The sequence below is a fragment of the Cyprinodon variegatus genome, unplaced genomic scaffold (assembly GCF_000732505.1).
Source record: "Cyprinodon variegatus isolate N-32 unplaced genomic scaffold, C_variegatus-1.0 Scaffold946, whole genome shotgun sequence".
NCBI classification, from domain to species: Eukaryota; Metazoa; Chordata; class Actinopteri; order Cyprinodontiformes; family Cyprinodontidae; genus Cyprinodon; species Cyprinodon variegatus.
In genome coordinates this window covers 83964-105699 of record NW_015151399.1, presented here as the reverse complement: position 1 = coordinate 105699, position 21736 = coordinate 83964, and the positions used below count along the sequence as shown (strand labels likewise).

The window sequence follows — 21736 nt, the reverse complement described above, 5'->3', positions numbered from 1 at the left end:
GTTTTATATGTTATGCAGTGTTTGGCATAATAAAACATGCTTTAAAGATGCAAACCTTGCATAATTTTTTGTTGCCTTTTATGAAAATGAAAGAAACTGTTTATGATGACATATATATCTATATCTATATAAACTTTCCATTTAATATGATTCAAATAAGCAAACAGGCACACTTTATCTTGATGGTGTTAAATCTTAAGAGAACTTTTTGCAGGCAGTCATCCATCTAGACATCAACAGCACCTTAGTACAGTCTCATAGGAGGAAAAGACCAGTGCTCAGGGCTGTGTAAGGATGAAGAACGAGGAGCCAGACTTTTTTCAAGCATGTGGGATGGGGGATAGTCCATCATGTCCGCAGGATTGGACCTGAAGTTTGGGTGAAAAGGTGAAAGCTGACCAAAAGTCTGCAAGAGATTGTTCTGTGGGCAACTGTGACTTTTGGATTGGTAGACAGGCGCAGAATAAAATCTGTCAGTTTCAGATTCGTTCTGTTCCTGGGGAAAAAGTTGCGTATCTGCTAAATGTCTATCTTGTTGCATAGCTGCTAAATGTCTATCTTGGTATGGAAAGAAATGCTGGACTTTGCTATGATGTGGCTGCTGCTCACTAATCCACTGTCTTGACTTCCAAGACTGGTTCAAAAATTGGCTTTCAAATGAATTGCACATAGCTGACTCTTGAGTCTTAGATCTGGTTTCTTCCCAACACTCTGGCCTTGAGACATTTTCTCCTTTGGGTAATATTTGATAGTGAGTAAACAAGTCATTTACTGAGGTCCCAGAAGGCTCAAAGTCCATGAAGACTTGAGGAGAGTAATCAGGTCTAAAGGTTTCATCCAGAATGTTGACAAAGGAATCAGCTGGGTTTGCCACCTCCTCAGCAACCTGCATACAGAAAAACAGAAAACACCAATGTAATACAAAAGGGCTTTTAAACATAAAAGCATAGTAATAAAAGACTATCCTATTCTAACCTTAAACTTTGTGCTTCTGCCATTTCACCTTTGAATCTGTTTTGATTCAAAGGTAAAGGAATTCTTTAAATTTAAGCAATGAAGATCAAATATGTGATAGTCCAGAAAGCACCTCATAGTGTTAGAAAGTGGATGTGGTTACTCAACCTTTTAGGGCTGTTAAAGTAATAATTTAACCAAACATATTTTCTTGGTTTAGCTACAAAGACATTTTTTTTTACAAGAGATATCAATGTGTGCTTTGGGTAAAATTACCCCTTCTTTGCATATCTACCTTTTTTTTGATTATTTTTTTTTTTTTACATTTTATACTTTAAGAAATCTGGAAACAGAAAAAATATTGAAAAAAAATCCTTTTTGTTTTTATTGAAGCAGCAATTGAAAATACTTCAAAATTGGAATCTGAATATAAATTCTTACATTATATGATCCTAATTAGAATTTTAGTTTAGCTTTTACAGTACTCAATGACAAAATAAACTCAGGCGTTTTTAGGTATTTTGCACACAGCTCACTTAAAATAATACTGTTTTTTTTGTATGTAATAGACACATATAAAGTGTTTTCAACATAAGCTTTTGCCAACTGTCAAAGGACCACACCAGTATAGAAAGCCTAGCAGTTTTTGATTATACTGTAGTTGAAATTAAAAACAACTTTCAAAACAGAGTTAACCTTTAGTGAAGCAGAAATGAAAAAAAAAGACTATATATAACAGAACTCCAATAAGTAAATGTTAAATATTAGAAATATATTTACACAAGTTGGGCTATTAACAGAGTCTTGAATCACCACTGAATACCTCAGAACTTGAAAAAAAAAAACAACAGAAAACACTCAAAATATTGAAGAAACAGCTACTGTGCAGTCACTCTTATACTCTGCTAGGCTGATGTGTGTTACACAGCTTTTTGTCAGATTGTATTCTTGCTCCTGTAATATTTGCCTTTAAAGCAATTATGACTTAGCTAATGGTACGTACTGAGCTCCATCCCTGTGTTTTCAATGTTAAGTAAGTAGATCTTACCAGCTGTAGACTGTGACGTGACTGTGAACTGGATTTCCTGCAAAAATTTTCACTTCCTGTGGTTTTCAAAGATGTATCTGAAAGAGGGAAACAAAACTGGAATTCCATCAGTGCTCACTACTGTTTTCTCTTTAAATATATGCTGACCACATGCATTCATGTTACCGGTAATCCATGTTGCTAAGATACGATTCATGACAAAGACAAAATATTAGCAGTTTGAAGTATAAGTGAACAAGAAGAGAAATTTTAAACTGATTTGATTTCCTCTGAAGCTTTAATAAATATGAACCAAAAACGGATTAGTACTTTCTTTAAAGATATCTTCTAAAACGTAAATCACTTTAAGAAATTGTGAACCATGTTATTTCTAAAACATTTAACTAAACAAATGTTGTGGAAAAATATTTTGCACGTGATTGAACCTTTGCTGTTGTAACTACAGGCCAATTAGTTCAACAGATAGGACTGGGCGATAAACCAGATCTTTACCGTTACAGTCACTTACTACGATAACCGAGGGTTTGCATTCCCTTTAAGACACGGCAGCGTGTGTGTAATCATGGGACTTCACCAATCCAGTCAGAAGCGTAAACAAAGAGAATGTCGGATGAGCCCAGTGAAGAAGCAGAGATGAAGCTGAGCATGCGGCAGTCAGGTTTTGAATGAGGGTGTATGGCTTTAAATGATTCACATCGTTCTCACTTTGCGCTCAGTTCGATGGTTCGAAAATTATGCCATAGATGTTGAGCAAATGAACACAAAATGCAAAGTTTGTGAAAAATGTCGGGACTACCCAAAGTAACACATCCAACATCCACCGCCTACAGCACAATTCTCGCTGTTGAGTTCAAAGATGTGCAAAAGGCTCCATTACATTTTGTGCAAAAATGTTTGCGAAAGGTAAAATGTTTCTCCTGTTTAATGATGCATTGGTAATTGTTTAAACCTGAAAAGTTACAAGACTTTCATATTTTATTGAAAGTGATACCTAATGTGATTTATTCAATAAATACATGAAAAATAGGTCTGTTCTGTTGAATTTCCTACACATGCCATTGATTTCAGAGAGAGGAGCCGGAGCATTTATCTTGCATTTATCATTATTGAGGTAAAACTGTCCAATTTATCAAGATATTAATTTGAGGCCCAGCCCTATAAACAGATATCACATAATCAATGATTGATTGATGTGTTCCCACAAAGATCCATAGTTGTAATAGTATTAACATTTACATAAGAGCATGTTAGTCTAAAAAAAGCCATCTGAACTAATCCCATTACCAAAATTAAGGGTCAAATCTTTAACTGCAACGTTTCTTACAATGTTGAATAAATAAAAAAAATCATTAAGCAATTTTCCTTATGTCCTATCTTTTACCTGTAGAGAAAAGGTAATCTTCTCCCATCACGTCTTTTTCTTTCTCCAGTGTTGCCTTTGAAGGCTCTATAAGAAATCCCAGAGATCTCTGTAGCTCCTTTAGGTTTTCTTGTAGGCACGGTCCATGTCTCTCCTGCAGGGATTTTAGCAAAACCTCTTTGCTTTCTGACAACGGGTTTCTCCTGATTGAAACTGGAAGATGTAGGGACTCTGACAAACGTGCAGCCAATACATGTGTGTTCTTTAAAATAAGGTCAGGATTTTTGTCAGAGAGGAAGGGAACTCGTCCAAATGGACTTAATATTAGATCATTCTCTTTAGTCTGAGTGTCCTGGTTCTTATAAAGCTGCTTTTGATCACAAATCATCTCATTTGCTGTCCTGTTTAAAGTATTGATTTTATCTCGATTGTCAAAAGGTTTCATATAGAAGGCTTCGTTCATTCCAGACAAACCCTTATCTGTACTTTTAGTCTTGGTTGTTTGGATGCTGTCTTTAGATTGGTTAAGGCTTTTACGACTTTCACTAGAAGAGTAAAGTTGTAGTACTCCTGGTGTTACATCTGTCTCTTTATTGCTGGACTGAAGGTTTATCGTTTCTATACCTTGGGAGTCATCGTGAGTTTTTGTAGTAGCATTCCTTTTACTTGCCATACATCCTTCAACATTAGCACCCAGCAAACCATCACTGGACAGCAGAACAGGACTGCAAGTTGTTGGAGATAAATTTGAGGAGTAATCCTTTACCTCCTCTGTATTCTGTTCTCTTTGAAGTGTGCAGTTCTTTCTTAGCAGGCGTTCAATGTCAATGGACTTTACCTCATGATTAAAGAGACCATGGTGTCCTGTAAGACGGCTATCCGTGATAATACTTGGCTCCTGTGTAACGAGAGGAGCACTTGAAATTGGTGTTTTTTTCCTTGTTGGCCGATGACGACATTGACAACAGTTTGGGAAAAAGGTCAAGTCTTTCCTGCTCTGGCAAAAACAGTCGTGGAGGTGTGCCCTGTTTTTTGAGGTGCCTTTTCCAGCCTTCTGATATCTTTCCTTTCTGGTCTTCAGACGTCTTATTTTGTGCTGCTTGTCTTTGTGTTGATTAAAATATTTAGAGTTCCCACTCTGTGTGTTGAAACAGAAACACTTGCCATCTGCTGCTTTTGACTGCTCTTTATATAAATCACTTCTCTCTGGTGAGGACCTGCCACATCTGTGGCTCATGGTGCAGGGTGTTCTGTGGAGAGAATAAAGATAAAATAAACTGATGAAATGAAATTATTAGGTGGATATAGACCTTGAAAAGGAAGCACTTCCTTTAGTAGATCAAATAACTTACAAGAAAAACATTTAGAAAATCTAATGATCACCATAAAACAAGTTATGTTTCCTGGGACTTGAATGGCGAAATAATATATTTTTCTTCTAACGATCAAAAAACCCTTGAGCTTTGCTGTATTTTGTCATACTGCAATAGCAAAACAATATACTTTTGATATTTTATGTCAGAAAGCAACTGTTAGGTTTATTCTTTATACATCATGTGCATTGTTACTCTGTTAGCCAGATTATATGGGGTTGAAGGCCTTCCTTCCGATGGTGGATCACACTGTGTGTACGGAGGTCATCTAAATAGGACAGCCTTCTTGTCTTTTAAAGATACACAGGACAAGGACACATCTTTGAGCCGGACTGATAGAGGAGAGCTACCTGTGTACTTTTACAGGTGTGAAAGCACAAGGTGCTCAAAGGACTTCTTAACCACAGAGGTCAGGAAAACGGGTCTAAAGTCATTAAGTCCTGTGGACCTTGGCATCTTGGGAACAGGGATAATGGAGAATTTGAGGCAGGTTGGCAAATGTCTTAATACGGTTACTTCTCTCACTCTATGTCTCTCTTTTCTGCTCCTCTTGCTGCTTGGCCCTAACAGGAGATGGTTTTACAAAGCCTCTTTCTCTCTATCTCCTATTTAAAGAGAAAATCAACACACACAAATACAAAAATTATAGAAATGAAAACAATATGCCATTCCCCATCATATTTTAAGGAGTTTTATTTGTCATTTCAACACATGTTGACATAAAATGAAAATAGCTTTGTGGGTTCCAGAGCAGCCCAATGTCAAAGAATGAAATTGTAAAAATAGCCATTAAAGGATCTTTTATTTCCGGGTGGATCCTCTAAATAAGTGGTCCTCATAATTGTCAATCATTCTGGTGATATGTTTACGTAAGGACGTCCTGTTAGCTATATTTTTCTGCACATGCGCACTTTCAGGCGTATATCTGTCGTGAGCTATGGTTTCACAGTCACTGATGCTCACCTTTCTCACAACAGTTCTTTGAAAATGGCCGAGGGTCTTAAGAGAAAAAGTGTTTATGAAGTGAATGAGAAGAAAAGAAAGGCCGCAGAAGAGGCAGATATATCCCAGAATGCTTTGTGTGGAAAGCTCTCCTCGCAAATCATTATGGGATTTACTGTAACAGCGTCCTGCTGTCGCCATAGGCTATTGCTTCGGCTGCAACTGATAAAAAGATGGTGCAGGCACCGCGCAGTGAAGGAGGAGTTACCAACAGAGCAAAAAGCAGTGAATATCTGTCTAAACGTTTGCTATAAAGTCCACTATGTAGTCCATTTCTCTCTCTATACAGTGATTGAAGGATTTAGGGGTTAGAGCTTACATTCGGGAAGCATTAGCTTGTATGAGCTATGAGAACAGCAACTTTTAAATAGTGTGCATGATGACAGATGGGCTTGTGCATGCTCTCGCATACGCTTTTTTTTTTTAATGGAGAGGGCAGGCCTTTTAAAAATATATGCAAAAATCCTCCACAATACCTTTAATAAGTTAATGCATATATATTTTCGCATAGCAAGATAAAATATGCACATTATAAAAATCATATAAAATAAATAAATATAGGAGTCTACAACATTATGGCCATTGTAGGTAAAAATACAGCCTTTTTAGGCTTTTTGATGGACCATTATGGTGACTCTTGAAGTAAGGGCAAGTCACCACAGAAAATTATTTAGACTTTTCTTTTGAAAATTAACCCAATGTTTTATTTTGTTTCTGCACATGACTTCCCGTCCCGCACGATCTGCTCTGTGCCAATGTGTTGAGCTTTAGCATCCAACAGAAATATGAAACAGTTCAGAATCCAACACTCAGGGATCAACGCTGAATGAGTATTATAGTGTATTAGTATTAGTATTATATGCGCGTGACGTTCAAATGAGCAGGAAAGATGCACTCAAGATTACTTCAAGCCAGACAGCTGCACATCTAGCCAATAGGTTGACTGAAGACATGGGGGCTGACCAGCAAACACCCGGTGGCTGTTACAGACAACGCTGCAGATATAAGGTGTCACATCCGTTTGCTCAAGTGAGGCTTCACTTTTTCACTTTTCACAAACAAGTTTGCACTTATGAGACTTATGAGAGTTTTGTTCACATCTCAAGTTTAAACTGTCTGATTTACAAGTTTGCACTTTGTGTTTAATGTGACAGGAAAAATTAAAATACATGAGTATTTCGAAACACAGTTGAACCACTTTCATTATTGTAAAAAGAGATTGAATCGAAATTAATCGATTTACAACTGCATTAATCAAAATTGAATCGATTCAGGACTTTGATGAAAATACCCGGCCCTAGTAATATATATCATAATTTAGACAAAATAGATTTTTAAATAAAAACATTGTATTTAGAAAAAAAATCTGCATGATGTTGTTGAACTGCTTCTATCTTCTTAACAACCACTGGGTCGCCAGCTCTCGGTTTTGTGCATTTACATTAAACACAGCAGCACACTTTAAAATAACCCAGGTTAAACTCTTACCAATATAGACATGTTTTATATCCTTAGTAAACTTAAATTTTCCACAATTCAACCGCCAATTTTATTTTATGGACACCATGAGCACCAAAGCACAATTAATAAAGATGTGCAGCATGTTAAATGCAAATTTTTTAAATAAAATTTCGATGTCCTATCTTGAGGCTGCATTATAAATCCAATCTTAGATTGTTTATATTCCATTATATTTGTCCGTAAGGGTCTAAGGATAAAAAGTAATCCATCATATTCGTAATAAAAATATTCCATGATTACAAAATCAGTTTTTTACCATCAGAAGAGCTCGATCCTTATAGCCAACACTCACCGTCTTGCTAATTACCAAAACATTTAGTTTTTCAAAATTCTTTTCAGCCATTGATGCTCCAGTTTACACAAAAGAGTGAACCAATAGCTAAAAAAAAAAAAAAAAAAAAAAAAAAAAAAGGCGCAGCAGCAAAGAAGCGTAGGAATACTTCTTCGTGCTTTGGCGTAATGGCAGACCAATAGCCAAACAGCGTATTGGTTATGCTTGGAGCCTATGTAAATAAAATAATTTAGCCTATAAACTTTAGACAGTATATATAGTGGATTGGCTAATGTTTTGTAGGTACCACCACAGCCAGAGTTTATGGATTTAATTGTTTTTTGGGGGAACCATAAGTGCAAGAATGCCGCACATCAAGTAAGTCATTTATGATAAACCTGTACACTTAATTTCGGAGAATAATCCTCTTTAATACCTTTAAGTGTGAAAATTAGCTTTCCGGTTTAGACTAATTGAATATGAAAATATTTTAGCCCTGCCACAAAATTACATGAAACAAGCAATCCCAATAATCTTATGGTCAGCTTAGTCAAATAATGTTAATAAGGACATGAGTGCTGATTATATGCCATTTATAACAGTGGCTTTAAATTAAACCTTTTCTGCCAACTACGGTTTCCTCAAAGGAAAAAAAAAGAAAAAAAAATCACTTCCATCACTGCTTTGCATCAAAAGGAGCTTAACAGAAAAAATGTATTGCTGCTAGCTAGTTAGATCTCAAATAACACATTTTCCTAAATTGTCAAGATCTTTGAGATGAGGGGTATATTTACCAAGGTTAAAGTTTCACAGTGCTCAAAAATGTCGCATACTTGGGAAGACTACCTACAAATGAGGATTCAACAAAGAGATCAAGTTATCAACAGAGCAGGACTTGTTCCAGATTGGCAGCCGAAAGGTGTGTTTCCTTATGCACTTTAAAGTAATTTTTTTTTAAATAATGGAAGAACAGTAAAACAGCCTTTCTTCTCAAGAAAAACATTAATAAATTATTAAATCTCTGTAATACATCATAATACCGGGCTGCAGATGACGGGCTCAAAATCTGTTTCATGTAAAATGCCATGTCAGTTTTAGAGTCTGGAAAAAGAAAGGATCAATTCTACCTGGAGTCTTGTGATGTGCTGACAGAGAAGAATCCAGTAAGCATTTATGAATTGCCTGGAGAGAAAAAAAAGAAAGAAATTGGTATTAAACCATGTTCCAGATGAAACTTGTCAAACAATATAGGACTAATTATGGAGAGGCAGAGGGGTTTTTTTTGGAGAACGAATATGCACTCGGTTCAAAAACAAAAGTATGTGATAAGTGGCTCCAGGATCAATGTTCAGATCCTGAAACTTTTCAGAAATAGTTTACAATTTGTTAACATAATGCACCTCTCAAGAAATGTATTTAACATCTAATTCTTCAGTATACCATTATAATAGCTAACACATTTCACAGAAAAGATCTATTAAACGAAACAGAAAAATCAGTAAGAAAATAAATGTTTTCACATTTTTAAAACGTTTTTCTAATGAGAGTCCCTTAAATACTCTTGAAAGAGTGTTATGGTAGTTTAAACCACACAGAAGCACATTTAGGGAAAGAGAAGTAAGCAAACCTGTCCAAGTGCGAATACAAAGACTGTAGCGACAGTGATAGGAACCACAGCAAGACAATAAGCCTGGATTTATCTTTCCTGTTCAAAGAAAAGACTGTTACCTGAGTCCTACTTCCACAGGTTTCTCTGGAAAAGGTCCATAACTGTGAAGTCTATACCTGCCAGAAAAAGAAGAAAATATATATTATTTCGCCATTCAAGTCACAGGACACATAACATGTTTTATGGTGAAAATAACTAATGTCTTCAAGCTTTTTTTCAAATCTGTGTTAGATTATTATCATTTGTTATAAAATCCTAAATTGTTCTTATACAACCAAAATCCAACATCCTTTCAAAGTTTCAAAGTTTGCATCACACAGGAACCTAGTAAGAAATAAGGTCCACTTAAAAAATTAATTAATTCAATGAATACTAATAAATTTACCACAATAAAAAATGCACAAGCTTCTGCAAGCATGTTTTAAAAGCTGACATACATGCGACATGAGGCTCCACTGTAATTACAGCATGTCGCACAGCATCCATGCGCCTTATATGTGAAACAAAAAACTCCTCCTCGTTTGGAAAACAGCGGTTAGCCAACGGATAACGTTCAACAGGTGTAAGCTAGTAAATCACACCTGTATGAAATAGCTACTGTAGATTAAAAAAATAATAATAATCAAATCAGTCCAAATGTATTTTAACGAACTAAAATAGACTACTAGTAGTAAGATATTAATGTATTGAAACTCCGTTTTTAACAAAACTTTAACTTTACCATAACGGCCCGGTTATTTTTTTTCCTCACCCTTGAATCTACCGTTGCTCGGCAACGCACCGAATCTGCGTTTCTTTGTGCAAAAGTAGTGCGCAGGACTGACGCTAACGAAGAGCTCCTGGGAGGGCGAAACCATTTCATACAAACAATGGGGGTAAACTCTCCTGTTGATTATGATATTCTTGTTTTAATCGGATAATTTTTGTAAAATTATCTATACATGTACAGTATATTTTTAAATGAAAAAATATTAATGTCTTAATTTTCTCAAAAAATGTAATTACTCGATAAATCAAGATTTGGTCCCTGTTTGGTGACAGTGGTAAAGCCACACACTCACTAAAAAAAAGCACTTCCTGTAAAGGAATAGGAAGATATCGATATTTTGGATTTAATGATAGCCTTTTTTACATGAATATTTCCGACTGTAACTCTCATTTGAAGCTCTTACATTTTCCACTCTTCACACAACAGTTTTTGCATAATTCAGCACCTGGTCTTTTCAGTTTTAAGCTGCATCATTTGGTCTCCACCTAAAAAGCTAGCTATTGTGGCTAACTCTGTCAGCCCCAACCCTGATTTATTTATCAAACTGAGCGACAGGCTGTTAGCTGATTGGTTTGCGTTCTGTTGACACAACATCAACAAAAGGCTACGTGACCTCGTTCCAAGTCAGGTAAAGCCAAAAATATGAGCGCAGAAGCCTCAAACCCAGCCGCCACACCCACTCCCTGTGAAGATACTCAGGGAGATGGACGGTGGATGTCCCAGGTATGTGACACAACGTGACCATCGTGTGGATTGGTTAAATTATGCGACCCGACTGTATGCACATGGGTCAATTTTAATGAAAAGAAATGCTAGAACTTTAATTATTATGTATCTTAGCCATGTTTATTAGTTTTTTGACTTATTTTTTTCATCTATCATACTCCTATTCCAATCATTTACCATTCAGACTCCTGATGGTTGCCGTTTTTTAAGTTTTAACATCTTTTTCTCTTTTAGCATGTCCGATTTGTTTCTGAGACCAAAGACAGAGAACCTGATGTTATCTTTGTGGGAGACTCTCTTGTTCAGCTTATGCATCAGTTTGGGGTAAGACGCACATTCTTGCATAGTTTGGTCTTAAATTGAAAGAAAACAAAAAGGAAATCAAGAAATGTGTAACACTCTTTTCTCCTTTTTTTGTAATTTAATTGAATACTTCACTAACAGGCTGCTGTCTTACAATATGGGGTCAAAGAGGCAAAAGGAAATAAACAATGGAGATGCTAATGAACACGTTTAACAGTACAGTTTAAATAGTACAATAATGAAGTGCAATGATTGCAAGATCCCTGCCTAAAGCCAGGAATGTTATAGCTAATTGTGGTGCTTAATGAGTTATTTGACAAGAAGACAAAGACGACTGTCGTGCCAAATTAAGACAAATGCAGTTTATTTGTGCAAAGATTGAAGTATAGTTGGACTGTGATATAAAATCGAGCAGAAAAGCAAACGGTACAAGTCTGCAGGCTTTTAACTAGTCACCTGATTTCCCCAAACAACGCAATGCTTATTCTACAAAAGTCAAGCCAAAGGAAGAAAAAACAAAACGATAATAAACAACTGAGAACAGTTGCAGTAGAAACCCTTGAAAGGATTTTGTAGTTATATTTTTTTTCTTTTTAAATGGCATATGACGGTATAACAAAATAAATGCATGTCTCACATTGCTGGAACTTATAAACAATCCCTCTCCAGTTTGGTTTAAGTACCATAAACTAAGTGGTGCATAGATAAAAGAACATACAGGTAGTTAAATGTATCTATTGATAAATATCCTTTTCCATAATCACATCCTGTCTACCGGATTAGGTCAGTGTTAGCTTCATATTGAAACATTTATGTTTCTTTTTTTTTTGCAGATATGGCGACAGTTGTTCTCTCCTCTCCATTGCCTTAACTTCGGAATTGGAGGAGATGCAACACAACATGTGCTGTGGAGGATAAGCAACGGAGAACTGGATAACATCAGCCCAAAGGTTTAACATGCTTCCAGTAGAGAAAAACATGAGCTTGCTTTTTTTTTTTTTTGCACACAAGAGACTGATTGTATTCAGCTCGGTCGGTGCTAATTTTCAAGCTCCAGGTATAATGACACCATGTTCTATGTGACAAGCTGTCAGACTTCTGTTTCCTGTCTCTTATTTTTGTTGCTGCAGGTTGTAGTGCTTTGGGTTGGCACGAACAATCACGGTCACACAGCTGCACAGATTGCTGGTGGTATCATGGCAATTGTCCAAGTTATTCACAACAAGCTGCCCCATGCCCACACGCTTGTGCTTGTAAGTTCATCTGGATAAATGCATTTAATGGAGCGCTAAGCAAGTTACCTGCATGTCACTGGAAAAGAAAAAAATGAAGTTCACAGAACCATCAAACTATGCATATTTTCTCACCCTTTTAGTGACATCTCAGCTTTCTCATTACTAAAGACATCAGTGTCAGTAAGATAACATTGTTCTTTAGTGCTGGACATGTTTTGCAGAGAGGAACTTAGTATAATACCGTAATGCATCACTGATAAGCTTTCAGACCTCATAAGTTTTTTTTTGTTGTTGTTTTTTTTTCATATAATTTGGTCAAGGACGTTGCTTTTCAAATAGTATTAATTTCCTGTGAACTATTTCACTCTTCACCACACTGAAACTGCAGAACATATTGAAAGACAGTGTGTTTTATTGGAAGACCACCGGGAGTGAATGGAAATGAGGTTTTAAAGTCCTTTTAAAAACAATCTGAAAAGGTTTGAAAGCATTTGTCAAACCCCATCAGTCAATACTTTGTGGAATCTGCTTTAACTATCATTTCCCTGGCTGTTGTTCATAATATATTTCTCACTGCACAGCATAGACAGCTGTTTCTTTTCCCATATTTTCTTTGTTGAATATATCAGTCACTGTCAGGTAAAATAGATGGTTTATGTATGATTTTGAATTTGTCTTTTTAGTTTAAGATTACCATTTGCTTAGGGGTCTGGATATTGACTGGTACCTTTAGGACATAGAAAGAGTCTTTGGCTTTTAGCAGGATGACCATCTTGAATTTTTTATGAAATGAGCTGCTTCAGTGCTAATGTCTACTCTACAGGGTTAAGTTGAAAGCTTTCGTTTAATGACTGTGGGACGATTTCAGAGGTCTGGTGAAAAAATATTAATGTAATCAACTTTCCTTATGATTCCATCACATTTCATAATACTAGAAATAAATATACCTTTTCATCTGATAAGCAAAGTTTATCTGAGATTTCAAATTAATTACTTTGAACTCTTTCACACCATTTTTGATGCTAATAATAGAGAAATGGTAGAATAAAATTAATCTGACATTACACATCTCTCTTGCAGGGTTTACTGCCCAGAGGTAGGATGCCAAATCCTCTACGAGAGCGAAACGCCGAAGTGAACAAGCTAGTCCAGGATGCCTTGTCGTCTCTCTCCCATGCCTCCTTCTTTAACGTGGATCCAGGTTTTGTCCTCTCGGATGGTAGCATCTCCCATCAGGAGATGTACGACTACCTTCACCTGACCGCTCACGGATATCAGGCTGTGTGTGAACCCCTGCATGCTCAGATTAAGTCCCTGTTAGAAAAACCAGCAGAGAACTGAGTATGGAGTTTAGAAACCTACACTACCACAGTGGTCTTCGTCCCTGTTTGCAGAGACAGTTGCCCGGACCTTTATAAAGCTTTGGACGTTGAATAGTATCAGCTTATTAAAGGGCTTCATTTAATCTGTATAAGCCTTCTCTATAATCAGGGTTGGTGACCACTGTTATTGATAAATGGACCATGAGTTTTTTTTTTTGTGTTTATGATAAAAAGATGAGATGTGTTGTGCTTTAGAGAGAATGTCCGTTTTGAACCCCTTTAGCTTTGTATCTGACCCCTTTAAGGTTTTTGGCATGAAATCGATAAGTTCCACTGTTACAAAGTGACCAGACAAACATGATGGCATCTCTAGGGTTCATGTGACACCAAAGGTAAATGACATTAGATCAGCTCACACATTTAGTTTCTCTGAAAATAAAGCTTAGAAGTATGATTAGATTGTCCAGTTTAATGAAATCACTCTCCAGGTCAAACCATCACTCTGCAATGTATTAAATACAAAAAATACACTTCGTCTTCATGAAGTGTTGCATATCTCATCCCTTTTGTTTTATGAGCCCTCTCATAAACCTTTGGAGAATAATGTAATTTTCTGATGAACTTATGAAGTATTTCACTACTACACTGCCTTCCTGACAGAACTGGAGCATTATCCAGTTGCAAAATGATCCATAAATCTTGGGATTTGTGCCAGAATATGCATGCACACTAGAAACAACTACCCCTCTTGTTTGACTTTTCTTTTTATTTCCCTTTTCTTTGGGTTCTTCTTTTTCTATGGATTTATTTTGGATCTTAGTAGTATGAAAAGCTGAGGTGGTGCAAGAAATATAAGATATGGCTTTTCCTATAGTTACCTGGGAATCTTTTAATGAAGTCTTCACAGAAACAAACTGGAAACCGATCATTCATAATGCTAATTCAGGACTATTATTTTCCTTACAAAACTGTGTCTTTATTGTAATTTTAATTTTCTTTTGTATACATTAAGTCCAATGAACAAAAAGCTGTCTTTGTCTATGTGGAAAATAGCTTACCGGTTCATTTTACATTATGTCATCTTACCTCTTTGCCTTTATATCTTTATATCATTTTCTTCCCCACCTATTGTAGCGGCAGTAGATTTCCATGTTAGTGACTGTGTATTTGTTGTGATCATCAATGTATTAGATTTATCCAGTTGCTTGTGCTTCAAATGTGAACTTTTCTGCAACATAAAGGCTCACTCGCCCATGAAAATACGCTTTTACACTATGATGCTTGGGAGCTGTTTGGAAAGGGAAAGTACCACGGAAACTTGAAATGGTCCAGGATGAGTAATTGTGCAAGTGATGAAAGAAATGCATTAAATTTCTAAACAAGACTTTTTTGGTGTCACCCAACTGATTTTTATCTGATCTTTTTGTTTTTTCAACATAATGACTGCCACTGAAGCAAAGCTGCACTGTGTTTCGATGGCTAAGATTTATTACTAGCCGGTGGGTTCAGCAAGAGTACACACACACGCACACCTTAACTCCACAATAGAACACACACACCTTAACTCCACATAGAACGCACAGTTTTTTGTTGTTTTTTTTTCCCCCCGGAACGCAATGAAGAGGCATTGCAACTTCTGAAACCTAAGGAGGGAGAACAAGTCCTTTGGGCTCACATCTAACAAAACTTCACGATAAACTTGATATGAGCAAATCATCTCTATAGCAGTGCTGGTAAAATATTAAAGCCTGTAATGTTGAGCTCTATTCTAAAATTCTGTTTAGAATAGAAATGACAAACAGCTGAGGATAATTTTATTCAATTATAAATCCAGCTGAATGTGTCTCAGGTTCGTCAGAGGATGTTTGTGAACCATAACCAGCTGTCCAGGAAAAAAACAACACAATTGTGTGGTTTACATAAAGCATCTTGTCTGATAATATTTAACACTCTGTGCTTTCAAATGCTATTAATTCAATCTGAAAGAGTTGCTTTTTAAATAAGGTTGAGCAAAATGTTCAGCATATGGATAAAGCCAGAAGAGGTGTACACTAAAATAGTTCCAGCTGAGATTTTCAGTGACTTGGTTATACAAAATGTTCACACCTTGGACTGATTACAGGTTCAATCTACATTATTAAGATATTAATACCCAAAAGATTTTGAAATATAGAAGGATTTTAGTCACCTCTTTCTCAAGAATACCTAAATATTATAATGTATGCCAGCGATTCATCTTTCAAAGAAGGCTTTGAACCGCTTCTTAAAACTGAAAAGATGGTAGAAAAACATACAGAAATGGATTTGAAATTGGAGATTTTAATATAAAAAATAGAAGCAATATGATAAAAGGTTCATTATTCTGTTAAAAGGTCCAGAGGGCTGTTTCAGATCAGTTTTCTATTTTTTTCTGACTACAAGCTGTGACTCAAACCGAGATAAGATTTCTTGGCAAGTGTTCATGTCCATTCTCAAGAGTGAAGGGTGGGTACATGTTTCATCCTGCTGGTAAGGCATGAATGTGCTACGGATGTGATATAAGGACAAACTGCCAACCTTTATAAGGAGCCAGGGGGGGACAGACAGCTTACATTTCACAATAGTTGGTGCACGAACTGGATTTCTTTATTGAACAACCTGACAATCGGACTTCACTCCAACATGGGGCCAAAGCTGATTTTGCTGCTTGGACTCGCACTGCTCCTTCTCATTGACTGTGGCAAAGGTAGCAATATATAATATAAAATACTTGTAAAATTAACAATTTTTGTGACTTATAATAGTGAGATGTTATGAGGCTTTATTTCTGTTATTATCTTGATAGGTGCACCTGAGAATAGTGATCAGTCTCTGATTGCAAGGGCAAAAACTGATGGTATGGTGGCTTGATTTTATTTAATACAAAACTTAAATGTCAATTTCTTTTTAGTTTATATTTTCTTTTTATTATCTTTCTAAAAGTTGTATCTGTGCTGTAGCTTCTCCTCAGGGACGCCGAATAATAACACTGAATAGAAACCGAAGACACAACAAAAGACACTGCAGCTGCAAAGGTGAAAGAAATCTCATGGAAGACTGAGACCGCATATAACAATGTACATTATTCGACCCCATTTTCTTTTTGCTATTCCACATACAGGTTATTCCACAACAAGAAAGGACTCGGAGAATGCAGTTTGCCCATGCAACACGGAGAAACGTGAGTTTACCAATGTGTAGACGCGCAAAAATAATCCAGTTCAAACTTATAGATTTTATAGGAATCTAAAATCTATTTTCTTTGACTTTTTTTTTTTTTTTTTTATCTCCAAGGTAAATCGAAAAACAAGCAAAGAAAAAGGAACCATCCAAAGCAGAAAGAGTACGTTTGGTCTCAACCTATTTGAGCAACAGTCCTTCCTACTATGCCAGCATATATTGAAGCAATAGACTTGTAATGATCATATCATGTCTTTATTTGTAACCTTTTTTTATTCAGATTTTACATTTTAATCAAAGTGCTCATAAAAGTTTACACACAAATAAATGTTACCACAAAATATATGTATTCCTCAATAAAGTCCATGTAATCAATAATTCAGCTTTCTTTCTTGATTAGCAAGTAAAAACAATTAAATATATGTTTCTGGATTTAAATACAGTTTAAATAACATGTTGTTTAACTAAGAAAAGTTTGAAAATATAATTTCTATAGAGGGATTTGCAGGTTATTTAAAAAATTGCACTCTGGACTATTGTAAAATGGCCTTATAATATAGCTAACATACTTTAACCAAGGATAGAAGGGAGAACAGTGATATCACAAGAGAAACTGACATGTTTTGTAAATGATTATATACTTTAGCTGAAAAACTATAGAGTATAGTGTATTATTGTGGTAGTTATGATGAGATTTTTGTTGAAGACTGCATGGGGACGGGCAAGTGAACTGCAGGAAGGCAGGACTCAGAGAAACAGAAAGTGGGCAAGGAAGGGATACAGGCCCAGTAGCAGCAGAGCTCCTTTGCCTTGGATGCAGATTGCAGAAGCATGATCTGATCAACACAAAATCAGCAAAAAATTAATTATATTGTCGAACTCTCACATTTTTTTGGCATTTATTTTAACAATTGTCTAAAGTGTAATTAAAATGAACTCATAATAGATTGACTCACCTGCAATAGCAAAATCTTTGCTTTGCATCATTGTGATGTTTGTCACTGGGTTTGTTGCAATGCATATGTATTTCCCTGTATGCCCTCTAGTTGCAGTGAAATTGATTACAGATCCATTCATATAGGGTGTGGTTTGATTATCTAAGAACCAGTGGAAGTCACACTCAGGCTGTGAATCAGCAGAGCATATCAGAGACACAGATGCGCCATCTTTTGCTGTGTCTGGACCAGAGATTGTCACATTCAAAGGACCATCTGCAAACAACAAGAAGAAGTCCGTCAGAGTTATGTACTGTTGATTGATATTGTGATTTAGTTTTTTACATGAAAATTCCCAAATAATCCAGAATGTGCATTTTTTGAAAACTAAAATAAACACTTTAAAAAAACATAGGTATGCTGTATTTATTTTATGAAGGTAAAACAGATAGCACTTAAAGCAGATTGGCTGCAGATATAAGGGTCAGAATTTAATGTAAATTACATTAATCCATCCTCCTTTGTACTAATGATTTAGGATGTCACTTGGCAAAATTTGCTCAGTAGTATTGGAATGTAATTTAAATCTGCCAGTTTTCTTACATATTATTGCTGACTATTTCCATCCATTTATGAGAGAAGTTTACCAATCCGCTGTGGCTGCTTTCAACAAAGTGATCCACAATGAAAAAACAAAAAAACAAAACAGCTGGTGCTGAACCTGACACAAGGTTTAATGTAGCCTACTCCCATAGGCTCCACAATCACATTTTTATGAATCTACTAAAGCTTCTTTAGGGTTTTGTAGAACATTAGATTTGGATCATAAACATGCATCCCACTATTTGAGAGTAACTGAATAATACTAGGGTTTCTAGCACCTTTTTAACATAATTCAATCAGTTCTAAAGCTAAAAAGGGTGCACATTTTGTAAAGTAAAGAAATACCTAAAATGGACTTTTAAATGTAGTAGTAAATGGTAACCTTTGCCAAGTTAAATTTACTTAAGTTTATTTTTGAAAGGCAAAATGCATTTCTACAAGTATTTGTTAACTGCATCATACTTTTATCTTAACTTCTTTTTTTATAGTGTATTTTGTAAGAAATTAACCCTACTGTTAGTTGACAAGCATTGCTCTCTACTCTACCCCCCTTCAGTTAATTAAAAATTAAGAATGTTTTAACCAAAGATGCAGAGGACACATACGAATCTGAGGAAACTTTCTACTTTAGAATCAAGCCTTCCTATTATTTTTGCTATTTTCTTTTTACTGAACATTTCTTTGTCATTTAGTGGTTGAGTGATCCTACTGTTGTAGCATGTTGTGTAAGTGTTCGTTATAAAAGTTTTATGTAGTGGAAAATTGATATTTAGACATGTGCGTTTCTTCTCCCCAAATGTATTTTTTAATGTTGTGATTTATTTAATTATCTGTACATTATGTGTTGTTGGTATTAATATAAGTACTAGATCCTACATATCAGAAGGATTGCCCAATAAAAAAGTAATAATCTGATTGAACACTCCTAGTCAAGTTCACAGATTCTTAATATGTTCTCTACTTTTAATTGAGTAATGTTTAACCCTTACATGAATAAAATATATTGAAGGCAGTCTTCTCAATTCCCACCCCTGTAAAAGACCCTCTTATTTCTACATTTTTGTAAAATCACTCTTCTTCTGGTACCTACAGTTTACAAGAAGCGTATATGGAGGACTCTTATGATGAGCGGCCCGATTGGTAGCCACACACTGATAGGTCCCATTATTGTCTATTGCCAATGGGGTGAAATGCAGCATGTTGTCAACTGTGTACATGGATGAGTCTGTGTCAGAGACATTCATGTCGAGTTTCATATCATCTTTCATCCAGTAGATGGTGTCATAGGGCCCAACAATGTGACACGTGAGGGTAAAGTTTTCATTGTTTATAGGAGTTGTGTTGCTTTGGATCATCACTGACTCTATTGCCTCTATAAACAAAAGACAAGGTTAAAAGGTAGGATTGATATGTGGCACAAACAAGGATATTTTGTCAAATAAAACTAATGATTTTTAAAATGTCTTTTTCTAATTTTTAAAACTTCAATGCAAGATTTATTACCTATGACTGTGAGCATGATAGAGTTGGTGCTGTTCTTTCCTGTCGCTTGATTGTGGGCCATACACGTGTATTTGCCACTCATGTTATAAAACAGAGGCCCAGCTGTGAACTCTGAAGTATTGGCAGCAAATGAACCATTGAACCACCATGTATATGTACTAGGTGGCATCGATGTGGCAGAGCAGTTAAAGACAACATCACGTCCTTTTTCTCCAAATTCTGACCCATAAATAACAGGTCTATCTGGTCCAACTGCAAAACATCAGCAAGTTCAGTTGTACTTTTTTTCCCCCTCCCAGCATGTCAAAATAGCAAAGATTTAATTCTAGAATTTGATATTTACATACACTGTAAAAAAAACTCCAACCTTTTTATAACTGACAATAAATCAATACTATATTTTTGTAATCTAAAAGTAAAAACCATTCCCTCTCATTATTCTGACATTTAGAAAATACATTTATTTATAATAATACTTTTTTTTATTCCTTATTGACCTGAAAAGAAACAAGGTTTATACACTGCCACATAGTAAGGAAGAAGCATTATATGTCTTTTTAAACAGTGTATGTAAACATCTGGTTTCAACTGTCTTTAAATTTCAATTATGTAGAACAGAAAAAAAAAAAAAAAACATTTTAAACTCTTTATCTTGTGAATTATAAAATGTTTACACTTACAATTGACAGAAAGCATGTAAGCTGTGCTGGTCATGTTTCCAAAACTATTGACGGCCATACATTGGTAGTGTCCGGCATCATGACGATCCAATGGCTTGAACATGATTGTCTTGTTGTCCATAGAGAAAACAATGCTGTTGTCTGGATGAAGCTTTTCACCATTTTTCATCCAGTAAATATGACCAACAGTTCCAGTTACATCACATATCATTTCATATGAATAACCTTCCAAAGCCCAGGAATTTGATGTGTCTATTGTAACTTTTTCAATTGGATCTGAAAAGGAAGCAGGACACACAATAGTTAAAGACTTTTCTTCCCATTTGATTAATGATGCCAGTCAAGCATATTTTACATCAACATAAAAACCACCATCAGAGCTGTCTCACCAATAACAGTAAGCATTGTGCTGGCAGTGCTGTTTTTGCCAGTGATGCTGTTGAAGGCCATACAGATGTACTCCCCACTCATCTCTACTGTGAGAGCAGGTGTCATATACTTAGACATGTTGGAAACCAGATAATCATTAAAGAACCACTTGAAGGAACTTGGTGGAACAGATTTTGCCCAGCATGTGAGGGTAACACTGTCTTCTGTCGGTGCCACTCTTGGTCCCATGATGGTTGGCATCTCTGGTCCATCTGAAAACATTGCAACAAAATTAAGCAAAAATGCTTTGACAACTTAAAAATAACTCAGTTCATAGCACAAAAAAAACACAAATATATATATATATATATATATATATATACTTACAGTTGACAATGAGCATCATAGGACTGCTGGTCATATTCCCTAGTGCATTAATAGCCATACACTGGTAGTGCCCAGTATCATTTCGTTGGATGTTCATGAACCTTACAGTCATGTTATCCATTAGAAACAGGGTTCTATTGTCTGGATACATTTTTTCGTTATTTTTCATCCAGTAGATATGGTCAACAGTTCCATTTACACTGCAGGTTAAATCATGTGGATGACCTTCAACTGGATGATTCATATGATCTTCTACTTGAACATTTGTTATTGGATCTAAAAAGAAACATGGAAAACATATAAAGTTAGAAAAGTTCTTATGGGTTTGTGAGAGAAAAAAGAAGTCCAAACAATACGAGTCTCACCAATAACAGTAAGCATTGTGCTAGCAGTACTGTTTTTGCCAGTGATGCGGTTGAAGGCCATACAGATGTACTCCCCGCTCATCTCTGCTGTGAGAGCAGGTGTCATATACTCAGACATGTTGGAAACCAGAAAATCATTAAAG

General features: G+C 35.8%; 3 protein-coding genes across 6 annotated transcripts in view; 1 reads left to right on the top strand and 2 right to left on the bottom strand.

Annotated features, from left to right (window-relative positions):
- Positions 1 to 141: 141 nt before the first annotated feature.
- Positions 142 to 9954, bottom strand: LOC107100221. Its single transcript, XM_015398632.1, has 6 exons — positions 9920 to 9954; positions 9258 to 9314; positions 8657 to 8711; positions 3384 to 4612; positions 2003 to 2079; positions 142 to 886 (listed from the first exon to the last, which is right to left on the bottom strand). Exons 3-6 carry the CDS (start codon positions 8698 to 8700, stop codon positions 245 to 247), a joined length of 1992 nt encoding a protein of 663 aa, XP_015254118.1. The 5' UTR covers positions 8701 to 8711; positions 9258 to 9314; positions 9920 to 9954; the 3' UTR covers positions 142 to 244.
- A 312-nt stretch (positions 9955 to 10266) lies between these two features.
- pafah1b3 (platelet activating factor acetylhydrolase 1b catalytic subunit 3) lies at positions 10267 to 14937 on the top strand. Its single transcript, XM_015398638.1, has 5 exons — positions 10267 to 10690; positions 10928 to 11017; positions 11830 to 11946; positions 12127 to 12249; positions 13312 to 14937. The coding sequence occupies exons 1-5, from the start codon at positions 10610 to 10612 to the stop codon at positions 13570 to 13572; spliced, it is 672 nt and encodes a 223-aa protein (XP_015254124.1). The 5' UTR covers positions 10267 to 10609; the 3' UTR covers positions 13573 to 14937.
- Positions 14938 to 17026: 2089 nt separating this feature from the next.
- Positions 17027 to 21736, bottom strand: part of LOC107100229 (carcinoembryonic antigen-related cell adhesion molecule 5-like) — a 12803-nt gene continuing 8093 nt past the window's right edge. The window contains exons 7-14 of one of the 4 annotated variants that reach the window (XM_015398641.1): positions 21594 to 21720; positions 21229 to 21504; positions 20862 to 21113; positions 20473 to 20748; positions 19793 to 20044; positions 19380 to 19661; positions 17708 to 17962; positions 17027 to 17587 (exon numbers count right to left, since the gene is read on the bottom strand). In XM_015398641.1, the coding sequence (XP_015254127.1) occupies positions 17499 to 17587; positions 17708 to 17962; positions 19380 to 19661; positions 19793 to 20044; positions 20473 to 20748; positions 20862 to 21113; positions 21229 to 21504; positions 21594 to 21720 (1809 nt within the window). In that variant the 3' untranslated portion in view covers positions 17027 to 17498. The remainder of the gene's footprint in view (positions 17588 to 17707; positions 17963 to 19379; positions 19662 to 19792; positions 20045 to 20472; positions 20749 to 20861; positions 21114 to 21228; positions 21505 to 21593; positions 21721 to 21736) is intronic. The other 3 variants (XM_015398644.1, XM_015398642.1, XM_015398643.1) reach the window with 3 other exon arrangements.

Coding starts and splice junctions, on each gene's coding strand:
- LOC107100221 (XM_015398632.1), bottom strand. CDS start 8,700: ATGCTTACTGGATTCTTCTCTGTCAGCACATCACAAGACTCCAG. Junction 2,080..3,383: donor AGATTACCTTTTCTCTACAG/GTAAAAGATAGG, acceptor TCCCTCTTTCAG/ATACATCTTTGAAAACCACA. Junction 887..2,002: donor CACGTCACAGTCTACAGCTG/GTAAGATCTACT, acceptor TTCTGTATGCAG/GTTGCTGAGGAGGTGGCAAA.
- pafah1b3 (XM_015398638.1), top strand. CDS start 10,610: ATGAGCGCAGAAGCCTCAAACCCAGCCGCCACACCCACTCCCTGTGAA. Junction 10,691..10,927: donor ATGGACGGTGGATGTCCCAG/GTATGTGACACA, acceptor TTTCTCTTTTAG/CATGTCCGATTTGTTTCTGA. Junction 12,250..13,311: donor ATGCCCACACGCTTGTGCTT/GTAAGTTCATCT, acceptor TCTCTCTTGCAG/GGTTTACTGCCCAGAGGTAG.